At 41.9% G+C, this 20,992-nt stretch overlaps 1 protein-coding gene across 8 annotated transcripts in view; it reads right to left on the bottom strand.

Annotated features, from left to right (window-relative positions):
- Window positions 1-20,992, bottom strand: part of MARCHF1 (membrane associated ring-CH-type finger 1) — a 156,571-nt gene that overhangs the window by 35,852 nt on the left and 99,727 nt on the right. For 7 of the 8 annotated variants that reach the window (XM_048509815.1, XM_048509811.1, XM_048509814.1 and 4 more), the window contains 2 exons: window positions 8,153-8,232; window positions 7,136-7,888 (listed from right to left, as the gene is read on the bottom strand). In XM_048509815.1, the coding sequence (XP_048365772.1) occupies window positions 7,136-7,888; window positions 8,153-8,232 (833 nt within the window). The remainder of the gene's footprint in view (window positions 1-7,135; window positions 7,889-8,152; window positions 8,233-20,992) is intronic. The other variant, XM_048509817.1, reaches the window with a different exon arrangement.

The following is a 20,992-nucleotide window of genomic DNA, read 5'->3' as shown; positions in this document are numbered from 1 at the left end:
GAGAAGGCCCCTTCACGGTAAGTGACCCAATGGACCGTTCTCTTGGAGGCGAAAGGCATCTTGATGGGACCTCCCAAAGCAGTGTCCCAAATTAGGGTGGGCTGTCGTTACGCTTCTATGATGTGTTCCAAGACTCTCTGACCAAACATAGTGTTGGCAGCCCCCCACGATTGTAGCCTATAATGTTTAACAAAGGTCGAGGGGGTTGACCAGATAGCTGCCCTACAAATCTGTTCTACAGATGCATTGTGTCGGAAGGCAGCGTTGGTAGAAGCTGATCTGGTGGAGTGAGCAGTAATGCCTTCTGGCACCGATAAGCTTGAGGCTCTATAAGCCTCCACAATACAGGTCCTAAGATTGGAACTGATGGAGGCTGTCGACATAAGGAGGCCTAGATTAGGATTGGAAGTGTTAATGAATAGGGTTTGTGACTTCCTGATTGATTCCGTTCTAATAATAAATGCTTTGATTGCCCTCCTAACGTCTAGGGTATGCCAAGAACGTTCTTTAGGATGGGAGGGACGGGGACAAAAGGAAAGTAATACGATCTCCTGTTGCAAATGAAAAGCGGATGCAGCTTTGGGTCTGAAAGTGGGATCCATGCGAAGGACCACTCTGTCATCATGGAACACACACAGATTAGGATCAATGGAGAGAGCTCTGCGTTCCGATACCCTTCTTGCTGAGGTGATAGCTGTCAGGAACAGGGTTTCCATCCTGAGCCACCGTAGGTTGATAGTCTGAATTGGATCAAAAGGAGACTTGGTGAGGGCTGACAGCACTGTGTGTAGTCTCCAGGATGGGAAACGATGGCAAACTGGAGGTTGAGATTGTTGAACTCCTTTAAAGAACCTCAGTATGTCCGGATGTTGTGTAGCAGGGAAACCTTGAAAATGATGCCATATGGTAGACAGGGCAGCAACTTGTCTCCTCAGTGTGTTACTACGGAGTCCAGATTTGAATCCTTGGAGGAATTCTAAAACAGATGATAGAAGAGGATTCTCCGGATCGATGCGTCTGGCCCTGGCCCAGCTAACAAACTTCTTCCATGTGTAGTTGTGGATTCTGAGAGTGGAGGAGCGTCTGGAAGCCATAAGAGTGGCAGTCACCTTCTTCGAGTATCCCTTAGTGGTCAGTTTTCTCCACTCAACAGCCAGATGGTCAGCTTGAGCCACTCTGGATTGGGATGGAGTAGAGGGCCCTGATGGACAAGATCCGGGGTAACTGGAATCTGATACAGGGAGCTGATGGACAGTTCCTGTATTGTCGAGAACCAGGGTCTCCGGGGCCACAATGGGGCCACTAAAATGACTCGAGCTCTCTCTGACATGATTTTGCGAAGTAGTTTTGATATGATGGGTATGAGCGGAAAAGCGTAAAGAAGAGTTGGAGGCCATGGACTGGCGAGGACATCCACTGCCAGAGCTTTGTGATGGTACAAACTGGACATGAATTGAGAAACTTGGGTGTTCTGTGCTGTTGCGAACAGGTCGACCGTCAGGTGGCCGAACCGGACAGTGATGGATTGAAAAACCTTCCTGCTCAAGGTCCACTCCGCTGGTGAGACGGTTTGTCGGCTCAGCCAGTCCGCATTTGTATTCAGAGAGCCTTTGATGTGTTCGGCCTTGATGCTCAGCACATTGAGTTCCGCCGATTCCAATATCTGAGACGTCTCTCTGGACAGACGAGAAGATCGGGACCCTCCCTGGTTGTTGAGATAAGATTTGGTCGCGATGTTGTCTGTCCGAATCAGAACATGCTGATTCACTATTACATGATGAAACGCTTGCAGGGCTAGCAAGATGGCTTTTACCTCCAGTACGTTGATTGGCAACGTGGACAGATGTCAGTCCCACTTAACCTGAGTATAACGAAGGTCGAAGCTGGCTCCCCAGCCCAGCAAGCTGGCATCCGTGAAAATCTGTTGTTGGCTGAGATATAAATATTGCTTGCCCTGGGTTAGGTTCTGTCTGCAGAGCCACCATCAGAGTTGCACCTTCGTGGCATGAGGAACCATGATGGCCTTGTCTCTTTTGAGAATGATGTCCTGCTGAAAAGGGCAGAGTAGTTGTTGTAAGGGGTGGGCATGGAAGCGTCCCCATTGGACAAGATCCATGGCTGCAATCATCATTCCTAAGAGCTTGACCAGGAACAAAGAGAAGCTGATCTGGGCTGCATAATGAACCTGGTCATCATCTGGATCTTGGAAATCTTTTCCTCTGGGAGAAAGAAGACATTCCTGTTGGTGTCTATGACAGCACCCAGATGAAGGATCCATTGTGTTGGGAGGAGAATGCTCTTTTCCTTGTTGATGAGGAACCTATGATGAAGTGTTTGGACGACTAGTTCTAGGTCCTAGATCGCTTTTTCCTAGGTCCTGGAGCGGATCAAGAGGTCGTCCAAATAGGGATGTATGTGAATACCTCATTGGCGCAGCAGAGTGACTGGGGCCAGGAGAATTTCGGAAAAAACGTGGGGAGCCGAGGCAAGCCCAAAGGGAAGAGCCCTGAATTGATAATGCTTGCCTTCTATTGCAAACCTCAAGAATTTCCTGTGTGATGGTCCGATGGGAATGTGAAGGTAAGCTTCAGCTAAGTCTAGAGAGGTCAAGTAGTCCCCTAGTCTGAGGGCCTCCGAGATGGTACGAAGGAATTCCATTTTTGAACCTGCGAAGTTTTAGGAACTTGTTGACTGTTCTGAGATTGAGGATTGCCCTCCAGTCCCCACTCTTTTTCGGGACTGTGAAGAAATGAGAGTAGTGACCAGAAAAGGCTTCTTCCATTGGGACTACTTCTATAGCCCTGATAGACAACAGATGCTCGACCGCCCTTAAGGTTGTCGACGCTTTGTCCTTTTGTTTGCTGAGAGGTGATTGTAGGAACTTGGTAGGGGGAAGAGATAGAAATTCTATTGCGTAGCCATGAGATATCGTCTCCTTCGTCCATGCGTCTAAATGGGCGTGGTTCCACGCCTGCTGAAAAAGAAGGAGATGGCCTTCCACCGGGGCAGTCAGGAGTGGGGTGCTCCCTCTGTTCTGACATTCTTGTCGAATCTAGACCTGAAGTTCCCTCTGTCACGAAAGGAACCAGATCCCTTGTTCAACCAGTAGTTATTCTTGGAGTACCTGGGGGTCCAGGAAGAAGATTTTCCATTTCTAGAGGCCCTGGGGAGAACCCTATGTGAGTGAAAGGAAGAGGGAGAGGACCTCGGCCAAGACTTATTGCTGTCTGAACGGAGAAATTTGGGGAGGGCCTTCTTTTTATCCTTGGTGTCAATCAGGATGTGTTGCAGATCTTCCCCAAACAAAGATTTTCCCTGAAAGGAATAGCTGGTAAGGAATGTTTTGGAATGAGTATCTGCTTGCCAAGATCTGACCCATGCATTGCGACGGGTCACCAGTGATGAGGACATGGCATGTGATGAAAGGATCACGGCGTCCAGTGTGGCGTCAGCAATGAAGGCGGCACCCATTTTAATACGGTCTAGGCCCTCTCTGACTGCAACTTGCTCGGGTGGCAAGAGCTCTAGGGCGTGGTGGGCCCATACTAGGAGGGCTCTTGCAACAGTAGATGCAGGAGCCAAGGCCTTGATGGAGTTGGAAATGGATTCGTGAGTTCTCTTCAGCAACCTTTTATCCAGGGGATCTCTGATGTTCCCCTCTTGTTCCTTGACCAATAGGCCCGCTGATTGAGTGGCCACTATAGGCACATCGGCTGCAGGAACCTGAAGGATAGAATCCACGTATTCCGGAACCAGATAACGTTTTTTGACAGAGATCAAGGCGTGTTTGTTGGCAGCTGGAGCTTCCCACTCCTTCTTGATAAATATTCTGGAATTGGGAACACCAGTCGGGGGTCCTCATCCTGGGGAAAATAATGCTTACTGCCCTTGGGGCAGCCTTTGATGGGAGGGAGGGAAGAGGAGGCTCCTGGAACCTGGGCATCCTCTGGGTCCCAGAGATCCAAAGCAGATATAGTTTTGGTGATGAGGAAAGCTAATTCCTCATCCTTGAAACACTTGTGGGAGTTATTGGGTAGAGAAGGAATTTCTTCAGAGTCAGAAAAACGTTTCCCTGAAGGGTCATCCTCATCTGCACTCTCTTCATCATCCCCGGGAAAATGCATTGTGGATGAGCTCCTAGTATGCTCCCTGGAGAAATCAGGTGCTGGCGAGGGAGATCTAGAGCAGACTCTCAGGTTCCCGTGAGGAGGGGGAGGGTCCCGTTGGGAAGATCTATGATGTTCCCTGTTAGATCTTTGAGATGATTCTGCTGGACCCAGCAATGGGGAGCAAGGGTAACCCCTAGACCCATACGCAGATGCTTGTGTTGCCCCTATAGCAGTTTGGGTGGAAGAGGAAGATTCCCCAGCCCGGTGGAACTGCTGCAATTTTTCCTCAATTGCCTTGTTTAGAAAGCTGGCAAAATCAGAGGGAGTGAGAGATTGCCAGTCAAATGGGGCTTCAGCATCAACCAAGTTGACCCCCTCCTTTAAATCCACGTCTGCCCTTCCTTTGCCATCCTCATTCTGTCTGCTAGGAGAAGGGACTGAAGGGGAACAACGCTAATGCTTAGAGAGGTTCCGCTCCCGTCTAGTGAGTGTAGAAGCGATCGCAGGCTGAGGGGAGGGGGGAGCTTCATCCATCTGTCCCCTGGAGGGGGTGTTTGGCAGTGCGCTCGTCTGCTTGTTTTTCCCCGTTTTCCCTGCTTGGAGTGGCAGCGCCGCCAAAGAGGCGGAGGGGCGCTTCTTGGAAGTCAGCTTCGCTGGCCCGCGATCCCCCTCAGGATGGCTGTGAGTCGAAACGGCTGCTTTCGATGTTGAGCCAAGAGGCATTTCTGTAAAAGCAGGGGCTGGGCGTTTTCGGGAGAACTGGGTTGCCTCCGCAGCCGATCGATGGAAGTAGCCCTTGGAGGGTGAAAAACGCTGATCGGCCATTGCAGATGGCACGTAGTTTTGGCGGGAAGGAGTATGAGGGAAGGTGGAGGTGGGAATGACAGGGCCTAAGCTTGAGGCCTACACTAGTTCTAACCAATCCACCCAAATCCACCAAAGGAAAACCTCTACTCACGCATCCACCAACAGAAGACAAACACCAGACAAAAGATACAGACAGGAGGATGGGTAGTTAGGAGAAAAGACACTCAAGCAGGATTCTGGTGTAGAGACCAAGAATTTCGTGCACTCCCTGGCAAGGCAGGAAAGAATACTGGCAAAAGGCGGGGTCCAAGCCTCGACAGGAAGTGACGAAATTCCTTTTCCTGCCTCCTTGAGCTGGGGTGGAAAGCACCCATCAAGATGCCTTTCGCCTCCAAGAGAAAGGCACTCTAAGCATCCTTTTCCCGTTTCATCAAAATGCAACTTGCGTCTTTTCAAGCCATTTTAGTACTTTAATGTAAAGTTGACATGTCCCTCTTTGAAGTCATAGTGCTATGCCACAGACTGTTGCAAAGCACAAAGTTTTAAATACTCCTATACTCCTTATATGTTTTCACAGCATATGAGCATTACCTCATTTTTCTTCCTTTGAATATTCAAGTGGATTTTTATCCAGTCTGAAGAAACACAAAGCTAGCAAATGTTTTGACTACAAAAATATTAATTCTGATTACACATTAACTGTATAGCCACTTATTAAAATCTGATAGAATTAATCGACAAGTGGTTTAACACTGCTTTAACATGTTATAAAGTAAAGACTTCTGATAAAATGAGAGCAAGGCTGTTGCAATTGCAAAGCCCAGTGTTTTATTCCTAGCAAGCCCTTTTCTGTATGTTATTAATTTGCATGGCAACATTCTAACAATCTTAATTTTAACCACAAAGGTATGCACTAATTTTGTGACAGGATTCTGAGATAAAAAACATCCAAAGGCAGCATAGTTACCAATGTGTTGTATATTAATTTAATGCTCTGATATTAGTCTGCAGTCCTCTTTTTTATTGTACCCCAAGGAGAACATTCTACTTTAATGAATTGGAGAAGGTTTCTAACACCATTTCATCCAACTGTAATTTTTTTAAAGACATGAAACCTACCAATATTTAATTTACTGCTTCTAATACAAAAGATTTCACAATGGAATTCTGTAAAAAGAATGTCTCCTTTTGCATGCTGTACAGCTCTAAGAACTTCAAAACTGCACATTACAATCCTTACTACATTTTCTGAAAATAACAATAATTAATTACTGCAAAACAACAGAGAAGACTTTCATGATACATCAGCCTGACTCTGGACAGACACCACTAACTCTTCGGTTTGGATCCAGACTAAATTTCCCTGTAGAACTTTCCCCGTAGATGCCCCACCCCCCTCCTACCATTGTAGTCCACAAAATGCTTCTCCTGGGAGATAAGGCAACATGCAGAGGAGAGTGTGCAATGGCAAAAGGGAATTGGTGAACCTGGCCAATTTTATTTGGATCCAATCCATGTTATACAATACATAATACAACAGCAGAACTAAAAATGAATTGACGCTCATGTACTTCAACCTAAACTTCCCTACCATTTCTACCAATGAGACTATGCATTAGATCACTGTCAACTGCAGAGATTAGAAGGACAAAAATTAGACAACAAAAGTTACTGAGGTACATGCTGACACAGGAAAACACCCAGAGAATAACACATCCCAAAGGCTACAAAGGAAGTTATTTTTTTTAAATGTAGAAATAATTTGTAGATCATACTAATTAGAACTGATGACTTAAGTCTGAGAAACCAGGTATCATAGATTATTTATAATTCACAAGCACCAGAACCTTTAAATGTGACATTGGTAACCTTTAAAATGTGACATTATTCTTTTACAGAAGAAATACATCCTACTATCCTGGCAAAAAGAATTAATGTTCCTGGGAAGGAATGCATATCCTGTTGCTGGTCTACTACTGTTCTAAAATAATCCAATGACACATCTTTAATTATGAAATTAGAACAAGTATCAAAGTCTGCATCAAACACCAAAATGACATGTTGTTTTTAAGTGGCCACACATGATTATATAAATATAATCCTTATAATCAAATATATATATTTGAACTCCTAATAGCAGCATGAATCAGGGAGGGAAAAAAAAGCTCTTCCATGTAATTCATGGCAATTAGCAATTCCTTTTGTATTAGGAAACAAACCTGCACTCTGAGATATCATCAGACCAGTCATCATACAACACAGGGGGTTTCTGAGCTGCAGTGGCCCCAGCAGGTCTTGTCCCAACAGGTATTCCATTTCCCGGAACTGATAGAGCATCACTGCCTGAGACTCTCTCTGAAACACATTCTTCTTTGATTTGTCTGTCTTGCCTAATGTAATCTGAAGTCTCAGGATCCTTGTGGTTGTTCTTGAACTTGTTTTTTCCACACTGTCTCAAGGATTTTCTTGCCTCCACAGAGGATACTGATGACGGGGGGTGGCTGGTTTCTTTCCACCTTGAAGTCTTGCCCTGCTGGTGATTTAAAATGGGATCTTCAGGCTCAGCTGTTTCTTTCTTCTCTTCCCCATTTGTCTGCACAGCAACAAGTTCAGTGGTGTCCTTATTGGAAGAGCCATTTTGTTGAGTGTTTGAGCTATTCCTTTTCCTTGTTCTTTTGAGCATTTTGGCTCTTTCTCTCTTTCTAACCAGGGCCCAGGCATTCTCATCTGAAGTTGATGAATCAGATGATGCATTACACAAATGGTTCCACCTAGTATTTGTAATTTTGGTGGGCACATAGCCATCTTTTTCTTCTTTTTGCTTTTCTGCATGTTTACTGGTCTCTTCAGCCTCCTTTCGCCGCCTAACCCTTCGTTTCAACTGTTTCTTACCAGGCTCTTTACGAGCAGAAGTCAGCATTGTGACTGAGGTTTCAAACTTCTCTTCTGAAATGTCATGCAAGGCTGGAGATCTAAACAAATCAGCGAGCAAAGGAGATGGATGGGAAAATGATAAAAGAGAGAAAGAGAAAGCAATAAAATAAGAGATATTGAAATGAAAACAAAATTATGATTTAAAAGGGGGAGAAATGAAAAAGGCATAAAAACAATGACAAATGAAAGCTAGATACAATCATACATCTATGACGGAGGTTAGAAGAAAGCAAAAGCTAAAGATCACTAGATTAAGAAGGAATGTCTATCAACCAGATTAAGAATACTTATTTAGCACATACCTACAGATGTCCTGAGTAGAAGGGCATACCGATAACCGAGATTGGCTCCTGGGAGCTGTTCCAGTGGTAGGGCTGCTTGCCTGTTGAAAGAAGTTGGATAGTTTGGAATCTTTATCCACAAAATAGAGAGTAGATATTTTACTGCTTTTCCAGTGATTAAAATGAAGGAAATTTGTGCAGCAATTCATGATGTTTTCACATACACAGAGCTTCACAAAATACAGGAAGCTTCTGCAGAAACAAAACCTTTTTGAGGAAGTTAATATGTTCCAGTGACTACAGTTGTCATGTTACATACTTTTTTTTTTAAAGGAATAAACTCTCACAAGTTAGGGCTGTGGCTGGACCTGCTTGTTAAGAATGTGAAGGAAACAGAATTTGCTTCTGATTGAAGCAAAACTTGACAATGACAGTGCTTTTTGTCAGAACAAAGTGAACTGCAATGACGCTGCGCTGAGTGCATTAGGTCTGCGGTAGGTCTGTGGTCAGATCTTTACAGTGTGAAAGGGCAGAAGCACAATGAATATTAAAAACTTATTTTTAAAGTGTATCACTGAAGCAATCAAGTTCACTTCCTGAAACAATATGAATGTGAAATTGATGAGCGCGAGAAAGTCCAAAGTTCATACTGAAGCTTGACAATGTCTATTATGGCCTCAAACATCTGAAGCAAAACACTTTCACTGTGAAAGCGAGTCCCATCACAAGACTGTCACAGCAATTTGAAGACTAACTAACTGAATGCAAATCATATTTTGATTGGAAAACAAGAAAACTACTCTGGCTAGAAACCTGTTGGTAATATTGCCTTTAACAAAAGCCGAGCAAAGGTTCATAATTATCTGATCTGTTAAGCAGCCTGGAAACTTATTTTCATGCATCAAGCATACAACTTGCAAATCTTTGAAAGCTGCCTCCTTGGTACATACCTTGTAATCCCCCAGCATGAAGATTTTCAATATGTATTGTTTTTTATTTTACAAAATTAACATCCTACCTTTCTGCTTTCACAAGGGCTAGTAAAGCAGCCAACAAATTAAAATATACATCATAAAACCACATTTCAAAACCTTTAAAACCAAGTGTTTTGGAGATACCTTGAGTATACACTGCTGTAATGTACAATTCTGATATCTTACATGTTAAGAGAGACTGCTGAAGTGAACATCTTGATTATATACGGGAAATCCAATTAGTAATTTTGTCATGCTGATGTGGCTCAAGAACAGGAAGGAACAGATGGGATTGTACAGTATTGCAAGGCATAGAAGATAAAACAGTCAACACTGCAGCTTTTTTATAACTATAATCTTATAGTATATATGAAGATAGGTCTATTTTAAAGTGCTGGGTATATATTTTATTCAAGCTAAGGAAAATATTTCTTTCTTGCACCTTCACAACTATATTTTTTCAAAGCTAAAATGGCAAAATGTAAAAAGGAAAGCTGGTGTGACACACAGGAGCAGAAAATGTTCAAACCTTCTTGCATTCTTTCTTTCAATATTCATTTGTGCAACTTATTTTTAAATAGTCAAATGATTTTGTGGAATGTCCACTCAACTGAAAGTTCTGAACCAATATATTCTATATCCAGCTTCCAACCACTACTGAATGGGTCCTAAGATGATGAGAAGGAACCAATGAGGCACCCCTCTACTGAACCTGAATGTGTTTCACTGAGATTCCGCTCTGCAAAGAACAATTTGTACTGCGTGTCAATATTTGTGAGTTATTTTGGGAACCAATGTATTGGCTGAAAAGTGGGAGAAAATATATAACACATAAAATGCATTCTGAACACTAAAATGGCTATTTTGGTCACATTACTTAAAATATGCCTATTCAACAGCAGCAGCTAGCAAGATTACAGGCACGCTTCTCAACACTTCCCAGAAAGGCATCAAATCCAGTTAAGAGCTTTGCATATGTAAATCCCGTTCTTCATACATTCATAATATAGATATAGACATGGGTATCTATATCCATATCACAATGGGTAGATACATCTTGGATATCCCTTGGATACATTTTTGGATGGTAATGGAGATGCACATCTGCATAAGGGATCACCAGGGATAATGATTACCGGTACATAGCAAACACAATCCATAACTAACACACAGAAATTACATCTGATTTGCTTCCCAGGATAGGTGTGTGTCAAGTTGCTTGTGACTCATGGTGACCTTATGAGTCAAGTATTATTAAAAAATGTGCTATCATTGCTCTGGTCTTGCAAACTGAGGGCTGTGATCTCCTTTATAGAGTTAGGTCTTCCTCCTTTACTACTGCTTTCAACTTTTTCTAGCATTATGGTATTTTTCAGTGACTGTTATCTTTTCATAATGTGACTAAACCACAATAGCTTCAGTGTAGTCATTCTAGCTTCTAGGGACAGTTCAAGCTTGATTTGATCAAGAACCCACTTATTTGGTGTGTGTGTGTTTTGGTGGTGGTGGGGGGGGGGGTTCATTGTACCGCTAATGTCTTACATTGTACCTCGAATGTCTTACATTATATAACCTCATACAGACACAAATAATTCAAAAAATTACTCTCTTACCAGGACAATGCTGCTTGCCTCTCCCCACCCCAATGTGAATATTTAACAAAATATGTAATATATACTGGTTTCTGTACCTGAAATGTGAAATTCTGCACCAAAAAAGTATAAACCCTCACTTTGGCCTGGTACAACGTAACTCTTTTAGCAAACGAAGTCAGAGAACTATTCAATGCTATTTTATTTGGGTCACCACATAGGAACATCACTGTGTCACGCCACAAGTTCCCTCAGACGTGGACACTCCAAATATCACAATAGTGTTAACATTAATAAAATCTATCAGGCCACATAAGCATATTAAACTAAAACCCAAAGCATAAGAAAACACACGAGACTGCTGGGACTAGAACGAGAACATGCAAGAAATCCGTACCATCATTTAAAATTACTTATGTAGAAAAATGTGACTTGGCACAAGAATGTAAGACCCCTATAGAGTCCCATTTAATGAACTCCCACAGATTTTATCTCCAGCCAGGGTACTGATCTTTAATAAATTACCATAAGCAGATGTAATAACAAAGCTCTAGTTAAATAAAATGCTATAAAATGCCAAACTGAAAGGTTGTCAGTTTGGGGACATTATTCTAATGCAGTCTTTGAGGAACAAAAATGAATGGAAATGCAGCATGGCCATGTAAGACCAATAGGCAGAACTGATTGTTATCGGAAGTGGCCATTTAACACACCATCACTGTGGGTTGTTCCTTGATACGCAACACAAAGGGCTTCTCTTTCATCTTGGAAATGGCATAATGAACTTTAAATGGAATGTTCTTCTAATAGAAGTTTGCTCAAAAAGACTTTATATTTAAAGTGCCATTCAAATGAAAGAAAAATTACACTAGAGGCCTGCTGCATTGAAGCAAATTATTTCAGTAGCGTAATTAAAGACACTAATTCAAAATTATATTTTATGACAACCCATTTTTAAATAAGGAAGCTTATTTCTTTAAAAGATCAAAAGTTGGCCTAAGGGCAGCCCCAACTGATTCTGAATTTTTGAAAGTGGTTAGCAAAAATTAATATACATATAAAGCTTTAGACCACTGAAACTTGAAAATTGGGTAGACCTGAGGGTAGTTTATTAACCCTGTCTGCTCCAACACCTTCTCTTTCACTTGACAGGCTGGGCCATTGATTGCTTGGAGTTAATCAAGACTGCTATTGAATCACAGGATCTCAAATGAAGTTCCACAGGAGAGTAAGCAATAGCTTTCCCTCTAATCTGTCCTTGATGCTTCTGCATTGGTGTGTGGCTGAGGAAATGTCTGCTGAACATCATTTCTTACAATCACAAGTCTTCCTGACCTTGCATGGACATTACTTACCATTGCTCTCTCCCATGTCCTTGCAGGAAGCACACAACATCTACAGTTTATGAGGAACGTTGAGGAAGCTGGATCAGAGGGTTAATTCATTGGAATAATGAATGCACTGGGGTGGAGAACAGTTAGAAGATGCTCCTGCCTTGCCTCCTCTTCTCGGCAACAACAAAAATGTTGTGGAAGAGGAGTAATTAATCTTCCTCTTTTATTAAACATGCCTGATGTTTATAGTGCTGTGAGATCAATGAGTCAAGAGCTCTGCCTATTGGATTAGATGGACTTTACACAGTGCTGAGAAGAGTTTGGTTATTTAAAACAGGTGCAAGAACAGTCCCCATCTTGAATCAATTTGCATGAAATGATGCTGCTGAAAGGTACAACAAGAAGATATAGCAAAGATAAAATATGTGATTGAGGGAGTCTTCAAACTTTAAAGAAGTTTAAAGAAGTTTAAAGAATTGCAGAGGAAGTGTTTACATTAATAAAACACAGGATTGTGGAATGGGAAAAGTAGCACATATATGTATGTTAACTGTGATGCCAAAATAGTACAGAGCAAACTTATTTGTACTTAATATGATTAATATGCCTCAGAAAACATATCTCTGTGGAATGCTGGGCATGGTATACTGCATGAAGGCTATGCATACTTCATCACAGGCTCTCTATGAATTTCGGGGTGACATTCAACATACTTCTTTACAGCTTGTTGTGAACTTTGGGGTGACATGCAGCATATTTCCTCACAGCCTGTCTGTGGACTGATGGGTTTGTTTTCGCATTATTTTTCAGCAGCTTCTTGTAGTTGTCTTTTTCTAATGCAATGTGTTATTGCTCTCTTTAACCTGGTGGGCTCCAAAATATGTCATTTGGAAACAGCGGTTGTATTTTCGGGATGCAGAAAGGAAGTGTTCTCCCTTTGGATGCTGAAGAGCGAGAAGGCTGTAAAGAGGTTCAGGGTAGGGTTGAAGGGCAGGGAGCTGGACTGTACCGTTACTGCAGCATAATCCTGGGGACTCATCCCGCCACTTCAGAGCACGACACCAAGCACAGGGTGATCGGAGGCCGAGAGCAATAAACTTGTCTCCACAGTAAACAATCTGATGTCCAGGTGATAGTGTGGTTTGTAATCTATTTTGACAGTATTTGGCTGTAGCGGTGTTGTTAACGTGAGGGTGGGTGGAGGAGTACTTTTTCACAGCCTGTCTGTTAACTTCAGGGTGACATTCAGCATACTTTTTTTGCAGCTGTTTGTGAACTTTGGGGTGACATGCAGCATATTTCCTTACAGCCTGTCTGTGGACTGATGGGTTTGTGTTCAAATAGGTTCACATGCGTTGTGGAGGGCGGTGGTAGAGTGCAGTTGGTGAAGGACATGAAGCTGCTGGTGTGTAACTGTCACCCTTAGAATGTTCGTGCAGCATGTCTGTGGATTGAGGGATTGGTTAGCCCTTAGAATGTTCTCGCAGATGGCCAGAGATGAGCAGTTAAAACAGTAAATGTGTAATAACTCGAGTAAAACTGAACATTTTGAAAAATCCTTTCTTAGTGAGCACCTGGAGTATGTAAGGAACAGGTATGCCAAATTTCATGTGTGTGGCTTCAGTGGTTTTTGAGTTCTGTTGATGAGTCAGTGAGCCAGTCAGTGGTCTTTCACATTTATAGATATAGATTTTTGCAAGATGAATAGAATTGTGTCCAGGAGCTCCATTTCCAGCAGAAGATGGCTGCAGAGAATGTTAATCTTATGACAATTACTTCCCTGCTACACTTTTGTTAGCAGCAGTGTTCCAATTTTTGTTCATAATTTGATTTTTTTTAAAGCTAGGGTTAAATTTAAAGATGCCTCATTACAACATTACAAGAACAAAAGGCATGCACAGGTTGAGAACACAGAAAAATGTAGTATGTATTTGTGTGAAAGAACTTATAGAAATATATGGCACAGAAAAATCATGAGTAACTGATAAAATTATTACAGGAAATTGCCATGGAAAAAGATGGTAAATGTAATATAGGAAAAGCATGTATACAACAGAGAATTCACATATTCAGAAATAAAAATTAGGTGGGGTCCCACATTGGAGAGGGTATTTCAGGCATACTCCCAGGACTGGAAAAGCTGAGACTTATTATTTCAGAGTATTTAAAGTGTTTCACATACATTATTTTGTTGTAATCCTTACAATAACCCTATTATAGACTGGGCAATGGGTCTATGAGAGAGTGACTTGTCCCATAGCAGAAACTACATTTGAACCAGCAACTTTCTGCTTCTGAGCTCCACCTCTTAGTCACTAGATTGGATGAATGTTCTGTCTTTATCAATTTGGAGGAATGTTCTCTCAAAGTTTATTTAAATATGTTTCTGTTATGTTATTCACTGTCAACTGTAATGGCAGTTTGCCTCTAAGAAGACCAAAGTCAATATGACAGCTGCTAACACTGTGAGGAAAGGGTTGGTTTCAGGTCTAGATATTCATCCTGAACCATGGTCGGTTCACCAATTACTTAAGAGCTTGGTGAATGTGGCCCCAACACCCTGCAAGAGAGGAGGTCCAGTTAAAATGGTTCACCCATACATAGTCATGAAATTATTGAATTCCAAAATGGTCTGCAGGATTTTAGGATCCCAAATTTGTGTTCTATTGAGGCTGCAGTGGAAATGTGGAATGTGAAGTTCCTTGAAGCCATAAACAGGGTTGTCCCTTGTTGATCTTGCACACATGAGATGAATCCCAGCCCTCAGGTTCACTATGGAGTTGGAAGACCTGAGAAGGTCTGGGAGACATCTAGAACAGCACTGGTGGACAACTCTTGCTGAAAATTCTTGCTACAGAGCTCATTGCAAGATCTATGAAATGACAATGATGGCCACAAAGAACAGTTATTTATCTACTATTAGAGATCAGCTGGATCATGTTCATTCCAACTGTTTCAGATAGACCAGCAGTTGCTGATGCCTAAATCTGAGGCTCTAATGTTCCCACAACAGACAATTAGCTGTTATATCTTTGCCAAGTTTTTTGCTGAGAAAGTATCAAGAATGTGCTGTGATCTGGATGTTAGTCATAACATAGAAACATCAGAAGAAAGGCAGAATACATTGCCGGGGTTATTTTTGTATACTTTCAACCCAGTTTCCATAATGGAAGCACACAAGATCCTGGGATCTATGAAAGTCACTACTTATATTCTGGCTCCTTGCCCAACATGGCTAATAATATAATGTAAAAACCACACCCACAAACACGTAGAATCTGTTTTGTCAATAACTCAGGGCACCTCACCTCGCCACTTAAAGAGGCAGTTATTTGTCCACTACTTAAAAATATCCCTACAGAAAAATGACATGGCCAATTGTCACCCAGTCTCTAATGTACCATTTCAGAGTAAATGATTGAGAGAGAAGTAACAAACCAATTCCAAGTCTTTTTGGATAACCTGACTGCCCTAGACCCTTCCTAGTCTGGTATTAGGCTAGGCTATGGGTCAGAGAAAGTTCTAACTTTAGATGAGACAACCTCCACTGTGGCGTTCCCCATTGTGGCTTCCACCTTGTGCAATGGTCTTCCCAAGGAGGTCAGGAAACCTCCTACCCTCCTGGCCTTCTGCAAATTACACAAAACTGAACTGTGCAAATAATAGAGTTGAACAGCATCAAATGGTTTTTTACTGTTTTGTTTGGATAAATGATTTGAAGCTGCAATCTATATTGCAGTGCTTAGCTTATTGAAAGTAGGAGCCTATTTATGTAATTTCTACCATGGCAGTCCAATCCGGTGGTGGTGAGGGGGTGAATTCTCCTCTGGAGGCAGCGTGGGCTTACACCAGTGGAAATGCCCTCCTCAGGGGACTTGTCCTGGTACCCTGCAATAGCCAGCCATGGCGCCCAGTCTCATGTCAGTGCTCCCACGCCACCACTAGCTGTGTGACATGGTGGAAGCCTTCCAGGGGGTACGGGCAAGCTTAGTCGGCCTTCACAACCCAATTGGCCCCCTTTCACAGATAGTCATGATTTTTGTAACATATCTCTATTCATCCCTATGGGGGAGTGTGAGTTGAGTTTTTTGAAAAAATCTGACTTCCTGCACCACAGGAAAACCCTTTGGAACAAACACAGCAGGGTTGTAAATGTGTCATGAAAATACTTTATTTCTTTCTGGTGGTTCCAGATTTCTAAAATCCTACAGCATGGTTATTGAATGTCATATTTTTGTGACTGTTCCTGTAAGAAAGACGGCGTATACATAAAATAAATAAAAAATATTTTATTTACTTGTGCTCCACACAGCTGACGTAAAGCCCTATATATAGATTGTTCTGCAGAAATGTGATCCTAGTAAACACTACTGCACATGAATTAACATATATTTCACTTCCAGCTGAAGGATATGTAATCAACAAATTAGACCAAACAAATTCCAAGTAGTATCTGCTCATTACATAGCTGATAATTTCAATTACAATTTTTCATATCTTCTCAGTCAACCTTACTTTTTATTGCATGGTCCTCTCTACCAAGTTTGAAGTGCAGTCTATTTTCTTCCTAACTTCTAATGGGGTTTCTTGTGTCCTCAACAACAGCAGGGGGATGGGTTCCCTCAAATACTATAAGTACCAGAATAGCTTTTGCTTCTAGGCTGCCATAGAAACAAGCTCTGCTCCAGTCAGCATCACACACTGAAATGATATGTTATTGTAATTCTCATTGTCCACATAAATTCATCGCATCACAGAAGCCAAAGTAATGTAGGAACACCTTTCCCTGGTGCCTTTCTAGCAATTTCAGCACACACGCTGATGAGGACTGATAACTGTATTAGGTCTAATCTAATCAGCATGAAATACATACTCCACTAACATTACTAAGCACAGCTTTTGCTACACACCAGTATCCACAGTGTGGTCCTACAGCACTTCAAAATGATTTAAAATACTGATTTTGAAAATATGGATGAAAGAAACAGAGGCAAACAATACATTACAAGTCAATGTAACTGTGTAAAGGAGTGAGGACTCATTTACTTATTTGCTGTTGGCATTTATATTCTTTTCAAGAAATTGATTTGACAACATTAATATTTGCATACGTGATAAACAAGGGTCTATTCCGCACAATCCAAATAAGATGTCCTGAGGATGCAAAAAAAGGCATACTGGGAAGGCACTCCATCCAGCCTTTTCCCAAGATGTCCACAGGACACCTTATTTGTGCTCAAGGTGTTTTTTTTTTTTTTGAGGACGTGTCATAGAGGACTTTTTCTGGCCAAATCATCCACAAGACATCTTCTGCTTTCTGTGTGGAAAGCAGCTTTTGAGACTTCTTAATTATCCCGCTGGATCCTGCACCCCACCCCTTTCTTCCAATTGGCACAGTCCCCAGACAGCCCTCCAGAATATCTGATTGGGATGTGGGAGCCATCCATCACACCAACACAGTGAGGGAATCCCAATAGTGCAAAATCAGCCATCACCTGTGGATTAAGGAAAAAGTAAGGTTCAGTGTGCTGTAAAAAAATTAATGTTTCACTTTCCAGCATTGTTCACCAAGCATTCTTCTCTGTCTCATGGGGCATACTGTTCTTGATGTCACAGATCAAAGGGGAACATGACATCAAGAAAGCTGAAATCATAACTGGAGCTAGCCAGGGAGCAGATATGACACAAGCATATGACTGTGCCATACTGGTATAAATCACAGAATCACCTTGAAAATGAGAAAGCAGAAGAAGAGTGTGCATTTATACCCACCTACCCACCCACCTTTATCAACAATAAGGAAGCTCAAAGTGGATTTTAAACTCCATTCTCCTCCCCTCCAACAACAGACAACTGAGGCTGATGGAGCTTGGGAGAGTTGTGGGAAAAGTGTGACAGGGCCATGGCCTCCAAGCAGGCTTCATGTGGCAGAGTGGCCAAAGAAACCCAGTTCTCCAGGTTGGAGTATACTTGCTCTCAACAACCAAACCACACAGTATCCTTCCACCATACTGGCTCTCTTCAAAAGGGTCTTCAGTGCACAGAAACAATGAACTGTATTATGTATGGTCATCAGTTAGGGCCATGCCATAAGAATAATAATAGTGATAACAGGATAACATTACTAATAATACTTTAAAGTTCACTATTCTGATATTAATGTTATGGTCCCATAAAGAGAGTACTACTTCTGGCATACTGCAAGGGAGGCAGGAAACATTACAGGGAACATTTCTCAAGAGCTGCAAGTCTTAGGGAAACATCAGAACCACTGAACAGACAACAGGAACAAAATGAACACAATGGAGAATCCACTCACCTCTGCCACATCTTCCCCAAGACAGACGATCTTTCCGAAGAGCTCTACCTCAATGGCCAGGCACACCTCCACAACTATCTCACTGACTGTGGACATTCCAACACTGAACTGGTGTTGAACCAGGCAGTAATAGCTCACGTTAGCAAAGTACCACAAGATAATGGCTACCAGCTTCTCCACTGGGACTATATGGTGCATGACAGTATGCTGATGCTGCAGATGCCCCTGCAATGTTTCCACCAGGTCCATGAAGGTCCACTTGGTCATTTGGAAGTTAGCTAGCCACTGCTCATCTATCCAAGAATCCATCATGAGGATGTTCCACCACTGAGTAGTCTTTGGGTATATCCAGCAGCGACACTGATTAGAAGTGCTTACCAGGGCAAACCAACTATGCTTGGCTCTCCAATATGAGTGGCAGCGGCTGGCACCAGCAAGAGCCCTCCTTGCTCTGGTGATCAGTCTGGTACTTTCATTCCTTGGTGGGGTTGGTGGCTGAATCAGTTCTAGTCTCTAGACCAGCATCCGGTGGTGGAACTCCATGCACATGTGCAGAGTCTCCTGTATCAGAAGGAGAAGCTGCAATGAAACCAGCAACAGCAGCTCTTCCAGCTCCATGTCCCAAAACAGTTCAAAGATCTCTGAAGAATCGTCGAAATGGGCACCCAGCAAGGCAACAGGAAGCTGATTTGAAAAACTACTTCTGCTTTGTGTGTGTAAGTTGACCAATGGAAGTGAGGGAGACAGTCAGCAACACTCTCATGCAATGAGATCACAAGAGATGCTAACATCCAATCAGAGAGTGCCCAGAGAGAGGGAAAATCACCACGACTGCAGAGATTCATGTCTCCATATCTCGGTATCTGCGCGTGCGTAAAAAAATTTTTTTAAGCCAGCAAAAGGAGGCCTTAGTGATCACAAATGCAGAAGCAAACCAGAAGGCGCCTCTTTTTAAGACTCCCCCGGATGTTTTATTTAGGGTGTGCAGAGTGAAAAGAAGATGTCCCACAGATGTCTTTTAAAATGATTCTTTGATTTGAAAAGTTTTCAAAGCATCTTCACTGGTTGTGCAATTTATTACATTTACTACTCTGTGCTGTCCTGGAAATTCCTCCTCGACACTATTTACCATGACACTGAGCTCACCCCGTTTTCCCTCGCTTCTTTATTTTCATCATTTCTGTTTGTTAATTTAACTGATTATACAAGCTACAGAGCACTGCAGAAAGGAAGAATTGAAGCAGAAGTTGAACAAATACTTCAAAAAAGGGGAGAAAGGGTGGGGAACACCTAATGGAGGTCATGAATCATTTAGAGTGGGTAAATGTGGATAAACATCGAGGTAATGGGAGGAATTGAAAATGTGATTTGTGCAGAAAGGGCCAATGTCTGAAATCTTTTTGTCCCCTTGAAATCAGTGGGTCTCAAAACTGGTCTCAAATATTCAGCTGCTGTGTTCTTTGGGAATAAAAAGAAACTTTGAGCTTGGAGAAAAACAAGTGTTAGCTATCTGAATTAGCATAGAGAATGGCAATGGCTACAACAGTTTCTTTTCTTGAATGTATGAATAGTGGGTGATGAGCTTTATCTACCTTTTATTGTTAGCTATAAACCTAAGTTTTCAATTAAAATTTTATAGGCACACTATCGTCTCTCTCTATTATTAACAGAAGACCAGCTCACCAAATGTCAAACTGATAGACGTAGCTAATTGACAGAGAATCAAGTTAAAATGAAACAACTTGTTCTTTTTATTATGTGCTACATTTTTAAAACGTGCAATGAAGAACATCACAGCCCTTTGAAAAAGTTATTACTTTCTCTCCCCACCTTAATGAAACTAACACGGTGACTGCTTTTCAGAACCACCACAGAATAAAAATATTCTTCTGCTCAAAATTTAAAAGCAAGTATATCCATGTTACTGTTCCAATCCAAGTTACTGTTCAATTAGAAAGTAAGCACAACAAATGCAATACCCAAAAGCCTATAATGTAATCAGAAACTGTAATAAACAGAAATTTTAAATTTCACAAAGAAAATATATTTCTTACAACATGGCACATACTTTCCAATTAGAAAAAGGGAGTCTAAAGATCTGTGTCAACAAGGGGGTGATAGTAGACCAATAGGCAATATATTAATTGGCATTACTAGCGGTCAACTGTCCCTTATTAAGCTGATTGCTTGGTTTAAAAAATCTTCACAAAACGTTTGTTGTGGGTTTTTCGGACTGTGTGGCCGTGGTCTGGTAGATCTTGTTCCTAACGTTTCGCCTGCATCTTATACACTGGACACAGTGTATAACAGACTTTTCTCTGTGATACACCTCTGAAGATTCCAGCCACAGATGCAGGCAAAATGTTAGGAACAAGATCTACCAGACCACGGCCACACAGCTTGGAAAACCCACAACAACCAGTTGAATCCGGCCATGAAAGCCTTCGATAATACATTTCACAAAATGTATTCACTACTCCAAGCCCAAATCCAAACTGTCACAGAACAAGTACATCTTTGTGGTAACAGGTATATGTTTCCCCATACTTTGAACCAAACAGTAACATAAAATACAAACAGTAAAAGAAAAAACATATTTTAATGATTTTTGGTGTTGATATTTGGAAAGTTTTCTTTTCCAA

Source organism: Sphaerodactylus townsendi, linkage group LG10 (assembly GCF_021028975.2).
Source record: "Sphaerodactylus townsendi isolate TG3544 linkage group LG10, MPM_Stown_v2.3, whole genome shotgun sequence".
Taxonomy (NCBI): Eukaryota; Metazoa; Chordata; class Lepidosauria; order Squamata; family Sphaerodactylidae; genus Sphaerodactylus; species Sphaerodactylus townsendi.
The sequence above is the reverse complement of the archived record's forward strand: the minus strand, read 5'-3'. Positions and strand labels throughout refer to the sequence as shown.